The sequence below is a fragment of the Abrus precatorius genome, unplaced genomic scaffold, assembly GCF_003935025.1.
Source record: "Abrus precatorius isolate BTA unplaced genomic scaffold, Abrus_2018 Scaffold10, whole genome shotgun sequence".
Taxonomy (NCBI): Eukaryota; Viridiplantae; Streptophyta; class Magnoliopsida; order Fabales; family Fabaceae; genus Abrus; species Abrus precatorius.
Window position 1 is genome coordinate 24,916,038 of NW_020874292.1, and position 21,342 is coordinate 24,937,379.

At 31.6% G+C, this 21,342-nt stretch overlaps 2 protein-coding genes across 5 annotated transcripts; both read left to right on the forward strand.

Moving 5' to 3' along the window:
* Positions 1-5,753: 5,753 nt before the first annotated feature.
* LOC113872158 lies at positions 5,754-11,479 on the forward strand. 4 transcript variants are annotated; one of them, XR_003505844.1, is made up of 9 exons: positions 5,754-6,365; positions 6,452-6,512; positions 7,259-7,494; positions 8,417-8,618; positions 9,351-9,482; positions 9,591-9,691; positions 9,768-9,886; positions 10,917-11,221; positions 11,317-11,478. XR_003505844.1 is itself a non-coding variant. In XM_027509479.1 (8 exons), exons 1-8 carry the CDS (start codon positions 5,958-5,960, stop codon positions 11,005-11,007), a joined length of 1,350 nt encoding a protein of 449 aa, XP_027365280.1. In that variant the 5' UTR covers positions 5,754-5,957; the 3' UTR covers positions 11,008-11,479. The 4 variants fall into 4 exon arrangements, 2 of the variants coding, with proteins under 2 accessions (XP_027365280.1, XP_027365292.1); XR_003505847.1 differs by lacking the exon at positions 11,317-11,478 and having other exon boundaries at positions 9,758-9,886; positions 10,913-10,939; XM_027509479.1 differs by having other exon boundaries at positions 10,917-11,479.
* Positions 11,480-16,119: 4,640 nt separating this feature from the next.
* LOC113852558 (nucleobase-ascorbate transporter 2) lies at positions 16,120-20,098 on the forward strand. The gene is made up of 13 exons (XM_027482871.1): positions 16,120-16,210; positions 16,318-16,415; positions 16,736-16,912; positions 17,170-17,270; positions 17,380-17,455; positions 17,560-17,619; positions 17,784-17,968; positions 18,355-18,451; positions 18,560-18,705; positions 18,792-18,883; positions 18,982-19,059; positions 19,153-19,313; positions 19,886-20,098. The coding sequence occupies exons 1-13, from the start codon at positions 16,120-16,122 to the stop codon at positions 20,096-20,098; spliced, it is 1,575 nt and encodes a 524-aa protein (XP_027338672.1).
* The last annotated feature ends 1,244 nt before the right edge of the window (positions 20,099-21,342 follow it).

Consider the following 21,342-nt stretch of genomic DNA (forward strand, 5'->3'; position numbering starts at 1 on the left):
CAGACACTATTATGAACACGATAAAAGAATAGGTTGTCCACCAACGGAGAAATTAATTCCATGAAACATGGATTTGAAAAATCCTACGCTGTAATCATTTCAGGTGTTTACATTTGCATTCTAGTGACATATTTAGCTGTGATTGTTGAACTAGTTTACAGCTCTAGTTGCATTAGGTACTTTGTGTCAAGATATTTTGACTCTTGTGACAATGAAATGACATATATATATATATGTATAAAAATCTAGGGTCATTAACTACTAATCCATAACTAGGGAATTTCTGTACAACGTAAGTTTCATGCCGGTGCCTCTTGTTTTCCTTAAAATAAATGCAATTACATTGACTATTTATCCAATGATTTGAATTCCAAATCCGATTTAGTTAGGTACGACAAGCTGTATAACTTCGATTAATAAATAAAAACAACATACATTGTGTTATTGTTGTTTCTTATTCTCTGACGCGACATAGAAGAATATTACTCTAAGAATTTTCATTTGCATGAGAAAATAATTAGGAGCCTTTAGCACGTCAATGTCCACTCTAATTTCAACATCTTTTAAGTTGGCGAGCCAGCTAGATTTCCGTGTCCTCTATCTATTCCATATTTGTTGGATGATAATTCTTAACATATCAACTCAACTTTCTCACAATTTCTTTTTTCTTTTTACATTTTATTTATATTTATTCATCCTTTTATTTCTCTCTTTATTTTTCTGACATATTACTCATTAAATTGTTTACTTTTTGTTATCTTTTCTTTCTTTCTTTTCTGTCTCTCTTTTTCTTATATTAAATTCACACTTTGTGAAGGGAGATGAAAATAACATTATTCCATTTTTATTATGTTTTTACATTTCTCAAATAATAATTTGAATATTAAAGTTGTAGAGCATACTCCGGAGGTGGAAACAGGGAGTGACATAATGTAGGTGTCATAGACCCCAACTTTTTATAATTTTTTGTATTACTTCTTTACTAGTTGATAATTACAAAGCGAATTTAACTTTACATATGATAATACCTTGTTGAAAAGCTTTGTATAAACGACATGATTTTTATTATCATATCAAATTTATCTAGATCAAATAAAAATAAAAAAGAGACGAAAAAGTTCCATATTTCGTGTGTTGTAGTTTGATTTTCTTGGCACAATCGCCGAGTGGTGCTCCTCTCGCCTTTTCATGCTTTTTGAAAGCACTTTGGTTTTCTTTGCTTCGTTTTCTCTTTATTTTTCTTTCCCAAGGCTGTGTGAGAAAGCGAAATTCTAGAATTCTTTTTTATTTTGGTTCCATAAAGTTCATTGTTATTCATATTTACGTACGTAGTTCCTTTACAACATATGTCAGCCTTGTTTCCTCAAATAATCAAGAAGGGAAAAAAAACATATCAATGTAGTTATAGCTAAAAGAGATTCTCCGAAAAATCGTTCTTCCATAATTTAACATCACTCCTTCGTGAACACTAAGCGAGTTTCTGTAATTGTCAAAACAATTTTACACCGGTGAGAGTAAGTCACAAGTTTTTTTTTAGGAGTTAGGAGTTAATCCCAATTTGGATCCTCTCTAGCACAAGTAACCAATCACATAAGAGTTTGTCTATTTTAATTTTTAATTAATTATTCTTATTAAAATATCTTACGTTGGCTGAGACTAGAGTCACAGTACTTTTTATAAGAGCTAGAATAGTCTTTATGAATTAGTTTTTGAAAGTGAGTTAAGTCAAATTTTTTTAACATAATGCAGTACACAGATGTTAGTGATACTCTCAAACTTAAGTTTTGGAAATGAGTTAGTTGAAGTTTAACAATTCTTTTTAAATTTATCAATTTTAGATATTCAATATTAAAATCAACAATCAAGAGAGAATCTTGCCACCATAGAGGATCCATTTTGGTTAACACCAATGTTTCTATATTCCTCTCAAGCAATGTGATACATTAAAGTAGAATGCTTCAGTTGCGGAGCTCTTTTGCCTTTTGCTTTATACATGTTTGTTTCCAAATATGCTACAAATCCAAGTCATTGATGTCACTTTGCTATTTTTCTGAAAGTTATTCATGGGACACAGTTGCTTTAGACCTTAGCAACTGAAAAAACTCAGTGACTGGTTTCGACTAAAGTTGGTTGCAGAGATAAGATAAGATTTAGTTGGATTCCGTCCTTGTCAGTGTGGTTAAGCATCCTCTATACATCTTTAATTTGGAACCGGACATATAGCTGCTTGTGTACAAAAGGAGTTCACTGACAGTTTAACACTAATTAGTATTGGCTCGTTGATTAGGATGCATACGTAGCACAACTAGACCCATGTACTGCAATCACAATCCACGCAGCAAGATAATTGTACTGTTTCATTAAATTAAGGAAACCGACGTTGGGGAATGGGCTTGCCACCCATGCTTGATCTCCAACAAAAATATACAATATCTCAGAGAGGGTTGACCAAAATAATAATAATAGTATTTTTGTACTTCTTTTTTCTTATTAATTTTTACTCACTCTTATTTTTTATTTTTCTCTCTTTTTCTAATAACATGTATATCTCTTTCTCACATCCAAATTACACCCCTTGATTGGGTGTCAGCATCGTTACCAAAAGAGAGAGACACATAAAGAGAGGCTGATAGGCATTGTCTTTGGAACTGATTATATGGGCTTTGAATACGGCCCGCAAGTTCTTTTACAAATCTTGTGACCAACACTGATGATGCTTTCTCTAAGCCTAATTACATCAAATATTGATAGTGACTAAGGTAACGTTTAACATTTTTGGGTTTTTCTTCTTCGTAAAATTAAACATTGTTCCAAAAGATTTTTAAAGACGCTTAGTATTAAATTTTTTTAAATGAATAAAAAATGCTTAAAGTATAGTTTTTTAATCAGAGAAACTTCTACTTTTATAGGAAAAAAACTAAAAGCAAAAACTAATAAGGCTTTATCGATTAGTATTATACAAAAAAAAAATTCATCATAGACACTAATATAATTAGATTTGCTCTTCATAGACAAAATTGGAATTTGCAATCTTAGGTAAGATCGGTTCAGGATCATGGGATCTTTTTCTATCAAATAGGAAGAGTTGTTTCACAAAATGTACTTCTAAGTAATTGCTCCATAAATCCTATATTTATCTATATGACAAAGAAATCATGTAAGGAGAAAAATTCTTATTTGTACAAATGGTACTTCAAACTTGGAAGGAGCATGAAGAAATTAATGATACTTCTTTATTTTTTTTAGTTGTTTTGTCGGATCGGTCGCTCAAGACCTTTGGTCTTTACCCGGACTTGATGAAAAAAATGGGATCACTTCTTATGAACTGGTTGAAAATAATTCTGATGTAGTTCATAGCCTATTAGAAGTAGAAGGTGCTCTGGTGGGATCGTCACGAACAAAAAAAACATTGCAGTCAATTTAATAATGATCGAGTGACATTGCTTTTTCGATCCGAGCCAAAGAATCCCTTAAATATGATTCAAAATACAAGGAATATTTCATTCCAAATTAAAACATAAGAACCCTCTCAATTCTGTAATGAATCAATGGACAAATTGGTTAAAGGGTTGTTATCAATATGACTTATCTAAAAGCATATGGTCTAGATTAGTACCACAAAAATGGAAAAATAGAATCAACGAGCATTGTGTGGCACAAAATAAAGATTTAACCAATTGTGATTCTTATGAAAAACCTCGATTAATTCTTTACGAAGAACAACAAATAGACGCATTAAAAAAATGATAAAACAATATAGATATGATCTTTTCTCCTATAACTCTGTTAATTATATGAAAAATAAAGACTCATATATTTATGGATATAGATCATCATTCCAAGCAAATAAAAAGCAAGTGATTTCTTCTAATTATAACACGCATAAAAAAATTATTTGATATAATGAGTAATATCTCTATAAGGAATTATACAGCACAAGATGCTATTATAGATATGGAAAAAAATCTGGATAGAAAGTATTTTGATTAGATGGGAATAAATGTAGAAATACTAAATCATTCTATATTGAGTATGAATTTTTTTTTTGTTTCAAAATTTTTTATATTTTCTAATGCATATAAATATCAAAATAACCCCTGGATCATACCATCAAATCACTTTTTCCATTTTAATATAAATATAAATCAAAATTTTAGTGAAAATCCAAATAACATTACTGAAAAGAAAAGAATAATAGATATTTTTAGACCATTGAAAAAAAAAGAAATCTCCAGAATTCGAGTTAAAGACTCAAAATTGAGTAAAAATAGAATGCGAGAGGTCAAGTAAATCTTGAATCATCTCCCTTAAACAAAAAAAAAGATATTGAAAAAAAATCTGTAGAATTGGACAATAAAAAGGATGGTAAAAGTATAAAGAAAAAAAAAAGACAAGAACAAGATGAAAGCTAAACTAAATTTCTTAAGAAGAATTTTTTTTACTTTTCATTTGAACTGGAAGAATTTATTAAGTAAAAGAATATTAAATAATATCAAAGTATACTGTCTCCTGATTAAATTAAAAAAATTAAGAGAAATTGCTATAACCTCTATTCAAAGGGAACTATTTGTATGTTATTGAATAGAAATGAAAAATATTGATCGCTGATGTTATCATCTAATTATTTTTAAATAGGACCATTTAACGATAGAAAATATTACAATGGGATAAAAGAAGGATTTCAAAAAATTCAAATAGATTCCATAATTCCAATTAAGAATTTGTTTGGTCCTTTAGGAATAGCCCTTCAAGTTGTTGCAAATTATTATTCATCAAGATCTGATTATGAAGGGAAAAAGTGAGAAATATCAGATAACGAAGGGGATTGTAGATATTCTAAATAGCAAGACCCTCTATGGCTGCTCTTCCAAGAACAACTGAAAATGCATTTAGACCATTGAAGAGCGACCCATCATGAATAAGTAGATCACTCGTTGTTAGAAGAAGAATATAATTCTCTCAAATTTTAGTGGATCTCACAATAATAGATGTTATTATCTAGCTGTATATAGTTTTTAATTTTCGTCTCAGATAAATTGTATCTTTCTATTTAATAAACTTTTAGAGTTATAGATTGTAGTAAAAAGGATTATATTACATTGAATAGTAAAAATAATGTAACATTGTGGAAAAATAGAAAATATAATTGAACTTTTAGCAACTAGTTGGAGATGCCTTAATTGTAAAATTAGCTTTATATCTTAGATTAATTTCAAAAGCAAAGCAACGCTGAAAAGGATGATCACCGGCAAACTTCCTAGAAATATATTAATAAAAAATGATTTTTTTTTTTCACAATGTTCAAGATCAAAGAAGCACTGAATCAGAACTAAAACAGCAGAGCCATGTTTCTTGAGTTAAAATCAGTGTGGAGCTTAGGTTTTTAACGTAAATAATTATAAATTCTCCTCCTTTTTATTCCTAGAAATCCTCCTAATTATTAAATGAAAAAATTATTTAATATGTTTTATGTTTTCAACATAATAATTAATAACTATTTTCATTTAAGATTTATTTTATAAAATAATAAAAAGATTATTAGGAAAATATATCGAAGCTTTTTTCATGCGAAGCTCGGGCTTTCATGAGATATGGGCCTCCATCAGTTCAGTGTTGGGCTTGGATGATTCGTTTCATTTGCATATAGTTCAAAAACGTAGAATTGATTGAAAAATGAAAAAAAAGAGTAAAATAGAATGTTTTGAATAATAAATTTATCAAAAAAAATAAAATCAATCTATGGTGCTTTCCTCTTCATTCGTCTGCTTCTGGTTCGAATTCGGGTTTCCACTTTCCCAACGTTTCTTCTCGCTTTCTCTACCATTTCAAATTTTGTCCTAGATCTCCTTAACTAATTTAACCTTCCTCACTCGTTACTCCTCAGCACTTCTACCTGTCCGAATTTCAATCCTTCCGAAAACCCTAATCCATACTTTCTACCAAAAACCCTAGCTTCTATGGCGTCCAAGAAGAAGCACTCCGAAGGCATCGCTTTGTTGTCCATGTACAACGATGAGGGAGATGACGAAATGGAGGACGCCGAAAACGAAGAAGGTGATGCAGGAATGCGCCGGGAGGAGCAACTCGAAGATGCCGCCGGAGATGCCAGATTCGCCGCGGAGGAAGATTTAGCTTCCGACGCCGGTAGAATGGTGGTCGCTGATTCCAGTAACGAGGCTGCGGATGAGGGATCCACGCAGGCGGAGAAAAGTAGGTTTGGGGCTTCGACGCCGCAGGCGAACATGTTAGTTTCGCCGCCGCAAGAGCAACGGGTGGTGTCGTTGGATTCGAGGATAGTTAGGAAAGGGGCGCTTACGATAGTAGATTATGGCCATGATGAAGTAGCAATGTCACCTGAGCCTGAGGTACTCGTTCTCATTGAACACTTTCTACTCTCTTAAGCTATATATCTGAAATGTCAATGATGGGTATTGGTTGGTTTTGATTGCAGGAGGGAGAGATAGATGGTAGTGGTCGAGTCATGTTTGGGGAGCAGCTTCATGTCACCAATGGTGAGTTGAATTTTTGTTAAGCTTTATGAGTTATTTATGCCAATTGCTAAGTAACCTTCCTTCCGTTCATTTGCTTGAACTTCATTTTTTTATTTTATTTTAGCTTCTGACACCTTTTTGTGGTAATAATAATAATAAAATTCAGATGGCTAGTCATTTTGTTTTTCTGCAACATTACCTTGGCTTTATAGTTTTGTCATGTTGCTTATTCCATATGGAATTGTGGGACTTATCCCTAGTCTATCGATCTTATCAGTCATCAATGGCTTGGTCTGGCTGGCTGATAATAATGTATTTGACCATGTAGTATAAGCTACTGGGTAATTATCGTTATAACTCTGCTTGATTTGTAATGTTTAAGATCTCTGAAATTCTGTATGATGTATATTCATTCGTGAGAAATGGCTTAGGTTCATACATATTTGTAATATTTTTCCTTCTTGGTAGTTATTGATCTAATTAAGGTGTGGGTTATATTAAATGTATATATATTTCGATGTGTCAAACTCTGTGGTCCTTACTTGAGCTTTTGTGAATGAGGCAGAGTGAAAAAGAGTGCACTGATGATTCTGCTTCTCAACTTTGTCATGCTTATGAACGGCTGTGTAAGCAGGAATGGGAACAATAGCACGATCATATTCAATTTTCTGAAGACACTATTACTTAATTTTGTTTTTTCGATACATTACTATCATTTTAGATGCATTTGTTTGCCTCTTACTACCTTATGAAACATGTTATTGCAGGTGATTTGCTAGATAGAACACCATCTGGAACAGTCCAAGTTTTGACACCTGGCAATCAAGCTAGCACTCCTCAGTTTTCTGAGCCATTGAAATCTGATACCATGAGCAATGATGATATGATCAGATCAGACAATGCAGAGCATGGAGATGCAGATCAAGATGAGCAAAAATATGTTGATCCATTGGATAAATTTCTCCCTCCACCACCAAAAGCTAAATGCTCGGAGGAGCTACAGGTAAGTTATGTTAAAATGGTTTAATTACTATCAGTTGTTAAATATCATTTTAATATGTTATAAAGTAGCCTGCAATTGCTGATTTAGACTGGTTTCCCTTGGTCCTTTCCTCTGGTTTTTGTGTGGGTATTTAATGATCCCTTTTTGGAGTTTGAAGAAGTGCATTTTTTTGGGTTTTGATCTAGCATTCCCTGTTTTATTACCTTTGAATTTGATCAAATAAGTTTTGGGTGGGTTTTGCTGATTTTTTTTTTCAATCTTGCTGCCAGTGAAGTTAGTACCTTGGATTAATTACCCGGAAATAGCCTCTATGCAAGTTACGACCCCTTTCTTCCTCCACAATGTTTGAATAATGTACTATACTGATTGAATGACTTGACTCATTACTAGTCTGACTTAAAAGCCTACAATTTTGACATCAGATTGGTTTGTCTTGCTGAGACTTGGCCTAGACTGCAGTATTAGAGTAGGAATAATATACCAAATTAGTCCCTGATCTTACAAGCAGTGGTTAATTTAATTCCTAAAATTACCAAAGTCATCATTTTAGCCTTTATTATTGCAATTTCAGGGATTAAAATTACCATTGTTTTGCAATGTTAGGGACAAAAATGACATTTTTGTATTTTAGTTACTGAGTGCTTATAATTTCAGGGGATCAATTTGGTGTATTACTCACTACAGTTGTATCTGGCTTGTGAAATTCTAAATTCCATTTTATTGTTTCTTTTTACTGTTTAAAGGTAATATATGTGCTTCTCTAGAAAGTAGATTCCCCTACTTTGTCTCTATTTCAGGCTTAAAAAATTAAAAGAAAGGAAACTACTATATAGGTCTAATTTCTAGCTTTCTCTATGGTGGTTTAGTATCTGTTAGACGTTGTTTTGCCTTGACATCATTGTCTTTAATTTTATGTTATCAGAGAAAAATAAATAAATTCCTAGAGTACAAGAAGGCTGGTAAAAGTTTCAATGCAGAAGTTCGTAACAGGAAAGACTATCGAAATCCTGACTTCTTACTCCATGCAGTGAGGTATCAGGATATTGATCAAATAGGGTCTTGCTTCAGTAAAGATGTATTTGATCCTCATGGATATGATACAAGCGACTTCTATGATGAAATAGGTTGATAACTGCTTCTTTTCACCATCTTTTTTTCTGTTGATTGCTGAACTTGTCTGTATTTTGCTCTCTTTTACCTTATTTTATTGAATATATCATCCAATCTAGAGTTGTGTATGTACATGTTTATCTGCATTTTTTTTTCCCGAGAATTCTGTGATTGTTGGTTGTTTATTCCAAAGAACTGACAGTTGATTTCATATATATTGCAGACCTCCTATTTTGTTGGATCTCAATGTTAGAATTTTTTTAATTTTTAATTATATAATGTGTTTTCTTTGTTCCAAAGAGTACATCAAGGTTATTATTTAGGCTGACATTCTTGGCTAGCTTATTAGAGCTTGCAGTAATTACGGGAAGCTTGGTGAAATATATTTGATTAAACTACTTGATTTGAATATATGTTAATTCAGCAAAATCATGATTGCGTTTATTGCACTATTTTAAAGATGCCTCTGAATTTTTATATTTTTTTTACCTGCCCCCTTTTTTGTCAAAATTCATTGCTCTTAACTTAGCAAACTAAATACTTGCTAAGATTAAGCTACTATTCTTGGTGTTTTAAGCTCTGGTATATTCCTGGCATCCATTTATTAATAGTTGTTTGTACTTTGTAGTACTTTTCGTGTCTCAACTTCTTATGTGTTACTTAATGGTAGTGATGTTGAAGCTGTTATTGGTTTTACCATTATATACACCTTTTTGCTTATGTATCTTGACTATATAACAAAACAGAAGCTGATATGAGGCGCGAAAGTGAGAGGAAAGAGCAAGAGAAGAAGAAAGCACAGAAGGTTGAATTTATTTCTGGGGGTGCACAACCAGGAATTGTTGCTGGTGCTCCTAGGATTAGCATGCCTGTTGCAGGTTCAGAAACCACTTTGTTTATTTGTGCTGTGATGAAGCTATTCCCTTGGAAGTCATTTTCTGTGTCTGCTCTATTCTTAGTGTTTTATATTTGACTTTTTGCCACAGGTGCTTCTGCTGTGGCAGCAAGTGGTTTACCTTTGGTGCCTCCTACAGCTGATTCTATTAATCGGGATGGTAGACAGAATAAAAAATCAAAATGGGATAAGGTATTTATCTAAACAAATGCAGTTGCAACTTCAGTGACATTTTTCACTGTGCTCACAAAATTTTAGTGAATGATAGGTGGATGGTGATCGAAAAAATCCTCTGCCCTCTGTGGGGCAGGATTCTGTATCTACTGTTGGGGCTCATGCAACAATTTTGTCTGCTGCTAATGCTGGTGGTGGATACATGCTATTTGCGTAAGTTGATAAACAAGCTTGAACTTCCATATGCATTCTAGTTCTATCTTTTGATTCTAGTTATGGTTTCAATTTCTAAGATTTAATTTTGGTGTGGCACATGTTTTACTGTGTAGATATTTTAAGGTAGTTTTGCATGTTACCAATTTGAACATTTCAAATCTACTAAAAGAAAATAAAATATAAAATTACACATCACTTGCTGAGATTTCCCAAAATAGATATTGTTTCGAATAGTAATCTAAGAAACATGTATTTCAGTATTTTTCTTCTGCTCTAGCAGTTTCTTGCTGTGATATGGAGCTGTGATGTTTTTTACCGTGGATATGGCTAAATTGTTTATGCTATTCTCCTGTTACTACTAAGTGCTGCATCATCTACTAAAGTAATTTATTTTTAGCGGCAGCTATAGTTTTGACATAAGATAACCGTCATTAATTCATGTCAGTTACCGACTCTCCCAGAAACTGAAGTTTTTCAGGGAAGGTTGTTATGTTAATTTATATTTAACACCATTCTTGCAATAATTCTTAAGTTCACTTTATGTAAATTTGCAATTTTTATAGATTATTTACAGATTGTTTTGGGTTGAGTTCAAAATGTACAACTTATTTACTTGGATAAACTTCTTAATAAGTATTTATAGAAGAAAATAAAAGGAAACAAGAATACAAAATAAATCAAACTTCTATAAGGTAAAATTAACATATGTGCTTCAACTTTTTCAGGAGTTTCCACATCTAATTTTCCATAAATTTAAGGTATATAAGTTAATTTTAATTTATGAAAAAAAAAATTGATTTATTTTGCTTCTCTGTTTTTTTCCCGTCTCTTATGAAATACATGTTGAAAACATTACCCAAACTAGCGTAAAGCCAATTTAATTTAATTTGTTCTGTTTATGGTCAATATAACTTAATGGAATTGACAGTCAAATGGCTGGATGATCCATTTCTAATAGCTGGCAATTAGCTGATAGCCTGATATAGTTATGTTTGATACAATAAATCTCATGTTGTTGGACAGGCAGCAAAAACGGAGAGAGGCAGAGGAAAAAAGATCTAGTGAAAGGAGGTTGGAGAGAAGATCGTAAGCCATTCGTTGTGGTCTGTACTCTGTAGTAATGAAAACCACTTACCACCGGTGGTTGAGATTTTTCTGCATAAACATTTTTGTCTGTTAATTAACTTTGGCAACGATCATAGACACTGTATATTCTCAAAAATGAAAAGAAATTACCTGCTCCAACTGTGCTTTCTATCCCTATGTGACAGCCGGAACAATTCTTTCAAATTCCACTGCAACACTTGTCCCGTGATCTCGTTGGTTGATTGGGTTCGTTTTGTTAATGTCTTAAAATTTTATTTGTTCAGTGCTTCCATTTTTTATTAGTTTATTAACTTCATTATTGTCATCATTTCAAGTAGTAGCCTATATTAGCCGTATGGATCCTTGCGTGAAGATTTTCAGTTTTAGGCGCATATCCATTACCCGAGGAAGGTTTCTACCCACACGTACTTCCACTATTGAGTATGCTTCTTTCCGGAAAAGTGAGGGTTCTTATAAAGACTATCTAAAGGGTTTTTCTGTAGTATACATGTTGCATAGATTTAGGTGGCATTAAATACATTCTCAATTCATTCAATCACTCAGCAATATTAATTGTTTTTCTGTATCTGATATGTGATAAATATTTATTATTAATATACCCTTATTCTTTGCATTTGATGCACACTTGGATCGTTCTTGTTTTATTCAAAAAAATTTGAACTAGATGAGAAAACTCGAGAAAATTTACGTAGCTCGCATCCATTCAAGCATGTGATGTTTATGAATAATCCATATACATTACATAAATAGCTTAAGCAAGTAAAGTCGTCAAGTTCAACTATGTTTTACCATCTGAAACACAATATAATCGTTAAGGTCAGGTTAGGTTGGTGCACTGGTAGTTTTTTAACCCGTCTTCAGGTTTTGTTCGTGGGCTTTCCTTTCTGTAACCCGACACAGAATAAAACAGGTGGGACGAATTGATGTTAAAATTCACGTGTTAAATTTTGAAGTTATGTTCCCTTAATAGTAGTATGATATAAAGGTTGCAGTGGTAGATATTAAACGAAGCTTTGTTCCCATATGTATCGCCACTTCAGGAAAAAGGCATTCACAATGCTAATCCTACTTTCTTATGAATAACACGTTTTTTTTCTTTTTTTGAAAGCTTAGAAAAAGTTTCATGGAAAGCCTTTGTTCAATTTCAATTAAATTTAGAACAAAATTTATGTGCAGTAAGAACTATTTGTACTTTGGTATTATTAGTTTTGATTAAATTAAAACTTTACTTTAATAATTTGGATAAGAAAAATTTGACACGTCAGAGTCAAAACTCTAAAACGGGAGAATAACAACTTGGAGGATAACACCATAAACGTTTTACACAAAACGAGAGAATCACTGGTTGCAGTAATCCAGCATGAAGTTATGGCAAATAAAGGGGAAAAGGCATTTTACACAAAACGAGGATTAGCAAAACGAAAAGGCGTTGTCCGAGTTGGGTAGATAGCGGAATCCCGTGCTGTGGAATTGTGGAAATTTTGATTTCTTTGGTGTTAGCCGAGTTGAAAAAGTGGCACTGCGTCTTTGCTATCCAGCTATTCGTGCTGTATAATCTATTCCCTTTGATAAAGCTCAAGATGAAAACCGTGCACCTATTGTCTTTCCTCCTTTCCAATATCTTGTTAATTAAAACAAAATCAAAATGTAATGTTTAAAGTTGTAGCATTTCCCATTTGGTTATCATTTAATTTTTCCAAAAATAATCTTTTACAGTTAATTAATAATTTCTAATAATATTCATAATTTTATTATCAATTACTACGTGAAAGTTTTATTATTACTTATTCACAAATTAACATTCTTAAGAATCTTTTATGTCTGAAATATTTTTATCATATTTTACTATATATATTTTTTAATTTTTATGTCACTTTTAAAAATGTGAAAAAAATCCTCGTACCAAAACTTGATTATAAGGGTTGCTTTTTAAAGAGTGCTGACTTTTTAAATATATAAATTAATGATACAACTGTGAAAAAATTGTTAAAAAACTTTATCATTATCATTGAGTACGTAAATGAACTTATAAAAATTATTTTATTCAATAAAGAATGTGATTAGATTGAATACTTGAAGTGAATAATTAATTATTCACAATGATCATACTTCACTTAATTCAAATTACTTAGATGTTTAATGAAGTGTTGAGATATAGGTAGTCTTATACACACAAAAAATGCACATAATTACTAGTTTAGGACCTAACAACTAGATGTAATTCAATTTAAGTTTTAAAGCATTAACGGTGGTTCAGTATCAATTGTCATTTAATAACGTGTAAACTAGTTTTTTTTTTATAGTTTTAAGTAAGGTTAACTATTTGTAGTACACTCTCTATTATTAATTAAAATTTATTAAAAACTACAAAAGTTATATAATTTTTTTATTTTTAAATTAATGTTTTTTCTTGTATTTTTTAATTTTCAAATGTGTTAGAAGTGTGTTGGTAGCCTTGCAAATTTTGAACAGATTCTTCGTATCCAACCATCAGATTCGCGTATCAGTTACCAGCATTACCTCACTCATCTCATCTTTTGTTAGCTTTCCGATTCAGGGTAGGGGATATTCCGATGTGGGACATTATGGAATGGAACTAGTTCACGGTTGTCCCTTTTTCTTTCTTTTTGCGGGGAACTCAAAGTCAAAAATCATCTTTTACTTTACCCTGTATACTGCATTAGTCATTTCACGACCAACAAAATAATTAGAAACTGAAGCAAAGACCCCATCAAAATCTTCAATGCAACATCCTCTTATCTTTTCCTACTTATCAACATCTTCTATTCTTGAATTGAATAGCATGTTCAACCTCTAATTTTTCTCTCTGACACTATCTGACAAGTTTGTGGGTTCCTTTCTATTTGCCTATCAATGCTCAAGCACTTTGGTCAGTAATCAATATCCTCATCAACCCTCAAAATCATCATTCCCTTTGCTTTTTTTCACCCCGTGCAGGCCCATTGAAAGAAAAAAAAGAGAAAGTCATATAAAAGGAAAAGAAAAAGCCTCTTCAATTAATCCTATATGTATAGAGTTTTGTGTATTGTTGAAAATGCAAGACTAGCAGCCAAGCAAAGCACTAAGGCTCCTCTTTTTATGGTTAACTAATGATTTTGGTTGTTAATAGGATATACTTAGGAATTGTGCCTTAAGAGTACTTAGGAGCATCATTTTGCTTCTTTTCTTCGCTTCTTTTAGTCCATAAAGATCGTATATTGTACCTTTTTCAGACCCCTTTTCATCATGTGAGATGGAAATGTATTATAATTGCATAGTGGTAATGTTTTTTAGGTAGCATTTTGATACCGAAACATCATAGATAGAGACATTAAGATAATAAAGAACAGAGACACTAATGTTTGTGTATTGCGTTTAGAAATAAGAATAGAATGTGTATTGTGTTTAGAAGCGTATTGTGTTTAGAAATAAAAACAAAATGTGTATTGTGTTTAGAAACAAGAACAGAATGTGGCGTATTATGTTTCGTATTATATTTGGATATAAAAGTTATGAAAGTAATCTATGCAATTTTTAAAAATTATGAGAGATATTTTTATCTTCAAAAGTTTACCCTTTGTGTCTCTTTTTTTAGGAAGTACATTGGTGTCTTTCAAATTTGTGTCTCGCGTATCCTTTGTATTTCTGTCTTTCCAACAAGACACTAGTCAAACATAATACGGTGTTTCCGTATAGTGTCTCTGAACCAAACGATACCTTATTTAATGTTTTTTCTTTCTTTTTTATCAAATCTCTATCTCTCGTTAAAGTAACATGCGTACTTAGTTTTAGCTTGATTTAAAAAAAAAAAGAGTGTTTTAAATATTCTCTAACAAAAATTTATTAAAAGTTTTTTTCTTTCTTTCATTTTTTTTCTTTTTAATGATGTCAATAATAAGATAAGATGATGTTATATATGTGAATATATCACAAAAGAAGCTTGTTGTTATAATATTTTTAATATTTGTAATATTAAGTCTTATAAATATAAAATAATTCGTATTTTTATATTAACATAATAAAATAAATAATTTGATGTCATTGAAGAAATTATTTAATATTAAAATTAATATATTGAGAGAATTTATAAGATATTAAATAAGTAATTTAATATTATAAAACATAATGATTTAATGATTGAAATATATATTAGTACAAATAAAAAATCTAATATTATTATTAATAAAATTATGAATGATAATTAATATAAAAATAAAATACTAATTATTTTATATACTACAAGCATAGCAGCGTATGAAATCTATATATGTAATATCATTTCAATAACAATTTCAAGTAATAGTGTGGAGTAGGCGTTTAAAATCGTAAATGCTATTTATTTTAATTTAAATGTTATAAATATTTATTTTAGTTTCTAATTTTTTTGTCACTTTAGTTCACGATTTGAATTAAAAATACAATAAAAAAAAGATTAAAGTGAAAATTTGTATCGTATTTGTACTTTACAACTCATGAATCAAAACTGTCTTACACTATAGGAAGATAACTGACGGTCAACCCTCCCACATTAATTTCTCAACATTGCCTATTTTACATAGTGCCCTTTTTTTCCTTTGCTTGATTTTCAAATAATATCCTTAGGATCAATAATGCACTTGCAAACTCAGTTCTGCAGAAACTCAGTTGTAAAAAAATAATAGGCAACGGTTCTAAATTTTGGAAGTTTTTCACAAGGCCATTCTGGGAATATGGAAAGTTAACGGCACCTTTTGAGGTTGTGTTGAACACTCGAACACTACAAAAGGTGAGACCTCGAACACCTCTGTTTGATGTGTTCTCTCTCACACACACACCATTTGTTACTGTTAATTGTGTCTCTTTAACTGTGCATTCTCTCATTTTTTTCTCTCTAAACTTAAAAATAAAAAATAAAAAAATACCTTTCTCTCTCTTGCTTCCATCATTCTATTGGTCTTTCCTTTCCCCTTTTTAACTGCATACATTGACTGGCTCCACATTTCCTTTGCCTCTTCCTACTCTCAGTTTTCTCACACTCTAAACCAAAGATTCTATCTTTTCATACAGCTTTCTTTCGCTCAAGCTGTTTTTCCTTCATAAGCATTTATATTTGAAGAGAAGAGTTGCAAAGTGTGGAAGGGATCATGGCAGCTCCAAAGCCAGAGGAGATAAGCCACTCACCAATGGACCAACTTCAAGGCTTAGAGTACTGTATAGATTCAAATCCATCTTGGGGTAACTGCATTTTCAGTTTCATTCAAAGATTGAACTTTTTTGGTCCCCATTTTGTTTTTTGTTTTTTTAAAGTGATATGTTTGTTTTGATTGTTGAATTGTTCACAGTGGAGACAATAGTTTTGGGTTTCCAGCATTACATTTTGGCCTTAGGAACTGCAGTGATGATTCCTTCATTTCTTGTGCCTTTGATGGGTGGAAGTGATGTAAGTCCTTTCCAACAAGTTAATGTCCTTTTGCTGCTTCAATAATCAGTAGTTCAATTCTTCTATTATTATGATGATGAAGTTCTTTGATGTCGTCGAATCTCTCCTGTACAGATTGGAAGAACTTTTTGTTTTTCATTTAGATTGTTTTTTGTTTTATGCATTTGGTTTTGACATATCAAATGCTGCAATGAGCTGTGTGGGTCCCACCGAGAAGAAAATTGTTGATCCTGAAAATGAAATTTCCTCATGCTCATATTTTTATTTTGCATTTTCCTAGATAGAGAATTGATATTTCAAATATTGATACAATGGTTCAGGATGATAAAGTGAGGGTGGTACAGACCCTGCTTTTTGTTGAAGGAATTAATACACTTCTGCAGACACTCTTTGGAACCCGGTTACCAACAGTGATAGGAGGGTCTTATGCATTTATGGTCCCCATTATATCGATAATTCATGATTCGTCATTGACAAGGATAGAGGACCCACATTTGGTTAGTACATTTTCTAATCTTTCATTGGCACATTTCAATTATAGATTGATGATTCAATTAGTTGGACCAATACAACCGGTATGAGCCATTTTGCTTCTCAGAAGTCCCCATCATTGTAATACTATGTATGCACGTCATCCTGAAACTGTTAGCTACATGACATTTATTATTAAGTGTAACCTATTTTATAGAATATGTGAGTTTAAACATTTAAATTTATTTCAGAGATTAAACTAATGTCTTCCATTTATCTCCAGAGATTTATTAATACCATGAGAGCAGTACAAGGAGCTATGATAGTAGCATCAAGCATACAAATTATCTTGGGCTTTAGTCAGTTATGGGCCATTTGTTCTAGGTGAGCTCTTCTAAATGAAATGCATAGATATTGTTATAGCCTAAGAATGAAGCTTAAATCCACACTCTATAATCTATAAACACTCACTGTCTTCTTACTTTTTTATCAGGTTTTTCAGTCCACTTGGAATGGTTCCAGTAATTGCACTAGTTGGTTTTGGGTTATTTGACCGAGGGTTCCCTGTGGTAAAACAATAACTCACATGTCCATAATACAAGTTAAAAAAAGTTTATATTCATCCTTTTTTTTCACTCATATTAAGTAGCATTATTATTTTGATCTTTTTTAGGTTGGCCATTGCGTTGAAATTGGAGTTCCCATGTTAATTTTGTTTGTAGCCTTTTCTCAGGTACTAATCAAATTAACCTGTGACAGCCAAAAAGGGAATGAATACTTCAAATATCTAGGGCGAACTTTTGATGCTTCACTTTAATCCGATGCTATCCTCTGACAGATACATTTCTCTGTTGAAAATATAATAATTGTGTAATGATAATTGCCGTTTACATACAGTATTTGAAAAATTTTCATACAAGACAACTACCAATACTAGAGCGATTTGCTCTACTTATATCAACCACAGTGATATGGGCATATGCACATCTCTTAACAGCAAGTGGAGCATACAAACACCGTCCTGACTTAACCCAACGTAATTGCAGAACAGACAGGGCCAACCTCATTTCCTCTGCTCCATGGTTGGTACCAAAGCCATCTCTCTAGTAGTCTATATTTTTACCCATTTTGTTAACATTGACCCCCAGTTTAAGCAACTGCAAATATAAATGTTTTCTTGAAAAAGGAAACTTTTATTACAGCGAAAATACAAAATTGTAAATGTGAATTTGTTATTGAAAAAAATCCATTTTAAATTATTTAAAATTTGCTCTAAGAAATGATGTTTATAAAGCCATATTTTTAAGGAAAGTATTAACCTTTAAAGCTAAGTTTAAGCACCTCTATATATTGAATGCTTAAACTCAGTTCTAAAAGTTAAAGTTAATAAAATCATATTTTTAATCATAGTTAAAGTGCAGGCAGCACTTTTGAGCTATTGCCAATGACTTGATCATCTTGTCCACAGGGTAAAGATCCCATATCCTCTTGAGTGGGGTGCTCCTACATTTGATGCCGGTCATGCTTTTGGAATGATGGCTGCTGTTTTAGTCTCCTTAATTGAGGTATTATTATATAATATATAGACACACACATAGAAGATGATCCTAATCCTAATGGGAATTCAAATCTATTATTGAATAATTATATTATTTAAATAACAATGATGACAGTCAACTGGGGCATACAAAGCAGCATCAAGACTAGCGAGTGCAACACCACCTCCTGCTCATGTTCTGAGCCGTGGTATTGGTTGGCAGGGAATTGGAATCTTGCTGAATGGCCTTTTTGGAACACTCACTGGTGCAACAGTTTCTGTGTAAGGGCTATTCTTCATCCCTCATAGTTTTCACTTTTATTGTGGAACGCAAATAGATATTCTCATAGGACTATCCTCCATGACAGAGAAAATGTCGGGCTTCTTGGAAGCACTCGTGTTGGAAGTAGAAGGGTCATTCAAATTTCGGCTGGCTTTATGATATTCTTCTCAATGTTAGGTGATTGGCAAACTATGGAGTATATTAACCTAACTAAATTAATGTCCTTTCACAATATTTATTTCATTGTTACAATTCATCACTTGTCTCTTATTCAGGAAAATTTGGAGCTTTATTTGCATCAATACCCTTCCCCATTTTTGCTGCTGTTTACTGTGTTTTGTTTGGCCTTGTGGGTGAGTGTCACCATTTTTCACCTTTGCTTTTATTTGAGCATCTCTTTGCTTCCTCTCTCTTCTTATGACAATTAATCTTTTTGTTTTTTTCAGCTTCTGTGGGGCTATCATTTTTGCAGTTCACTAACATGAACTCAATGAGGAACCTCTTTATTACTGGTGTTGCCCTTTTCTTAGGTTTTTCTGTTCCTGAGTATTTCAGAGAATACACTGCCAAGGCCCTTCATGGTCCTACTCATACAAAGGCTGGATGGGTGAGTTTGATGTTTTATCTACATTCTTGTAATATATAATATATTTCAATTTTCAATTGGAGTGTGAAACTGAAATGCTTAAGCCAAAGTTACACGTGCATTTAGATATATTGCTTAATTAAGCACTTATTCAATAAGCTTTCTTTTCATATAATAGCTTATGCCATAAATTTAATTATACAGATTATTAAAATAAGCTAAAAATAACTTATTTTGATAAGTTATACCAATAAACTTAACAAAACAAGTAAAAAGGACTTGTAAGAATTATAAACTATTTTCTGAAACTGTCTATAAACTCTTCCAAACAGGCCTAAGTTGTTAAATGAGATCAAATCAATGCTTATTACTTACCAGGTAAAAGTATTTATCCTGATTTGTCCTAAATAGTTATTCCAACAACTTGTTTATCTCAACATGAATCAGAAAAGGACTTATAAGAAATGAGGTATGTTAAAGTTTAATTGTAAAGTACGAGACTTGAGTATTATCAGGCAATTTGATGCAATCTGAAGCATATCATTCTATTTAAGGAAGTGATACTAATTTTCTTTCCTTTGTTGTTTTTTCAGTTCAATGATTTCCTTAATACCATTTTCTTCTCATCCCCGACTGTTGCATTGATTGTTGCTGTGTTCTTGGACAACACTCTTGATTACAAGGATAGCGCCAAAGATAGGGGAATGCCATGGTGGGCCAAGTTTAGAACATTTAATGGAGATAGCCGGAATGAAGAGTTCTACACCCTCCCTTTCAACCTCAACCGGTTTTTCCCTCCATCTTAGGGAATTTATTTGTACCATGAACAAAGATGTTAGAGGAAAATCATCATTTCCAGAAAAGGGTTATATTTTGTTGGTGTGAGAGTGAAGCAATAGTGATCCCTTTGTATCATATTGGTGAAATTTATATGAGGAAATTGATCATAGGTTTGACACACACCTCTTCATCTCCTTTTTCTTTTTTTTTTTAAAATTATTGTTAAATATTCAAGTCAAGAAAATAAAAAGGGTCGTGTGTTCTTCAAACATTTTTAAAATTAGTTAACTTCCAAAATGTTGTCATAATAATATTCATTAAGGTTTCACGGCAAGTAGCAATAACTTTAGTTAAAGACAAAAAGGCTTGTCCTCTTTTTTTGGCAGTATTAATTGAAAAATGATTATTTTAAATGTTTTTGTTCTAGTTTTTTGAAAATAAAAGATTGATGACTCTACGATCTTAAAATTTTAAATCACGAGAAATAAAATAATCAAGTTGATGGAGAGATAGATAGAAGAAAGTGTTCTAAAAAGTATTATATGAAGAATATAATTTTTTCGTTTTGTAAAAAGTATTCTATAAAAATGAACTTTGTTATTCATCTGGAAAAAAAAAATCTAGGCTTAGACTAACTAAAATTAAAACTACCACAAAGATTGAGAAAAATATAAATATTATAGTTAAAATATTTTCACTTATCGTGAAATAGATTTGATAAGAAAATAGTTATATAGTTATTTAAAACTAATTTATAATTTGGATTAATAAAATTTTTTGGACTTTTAAAAAATTTAATTTTTTATTTGGCCTTTCAATATTAATTTTTTCATAAATTGTTTTTCTTATCAAATAATTCCTCTACTTTAAAAAAATTGAAATTTTCAAAAATTACAATTTTTCATCTAGACCAAATAATACAGTTGCGATATTTAAAGATATCAAAACTAAAATAAAACTCATGATATTTAAAAAATTACAAAAAATCAATCAAGTAAAAAAGAATAGTCTTGTTTTTAAAAAAATAGAAAAAAAGAAGAAAATTTTGTGAATTATTGAGAAATTAAATACCTAATTAACCCTATAATTTGTATTACTTATATCAACAATCATGAAATAAAATTGATAGTGTGTTTTTGGGGCTGTGGTTTGACTTGTAAGTTGTAAAATTAGAAAGAAGAGATGGTTAGTGATGTCTCAGTAGGAAGCAGCTTTACCCTCTGTGATGTACCTATGTCCTTGTCGTTGGATGAGCTACATATATAATTCC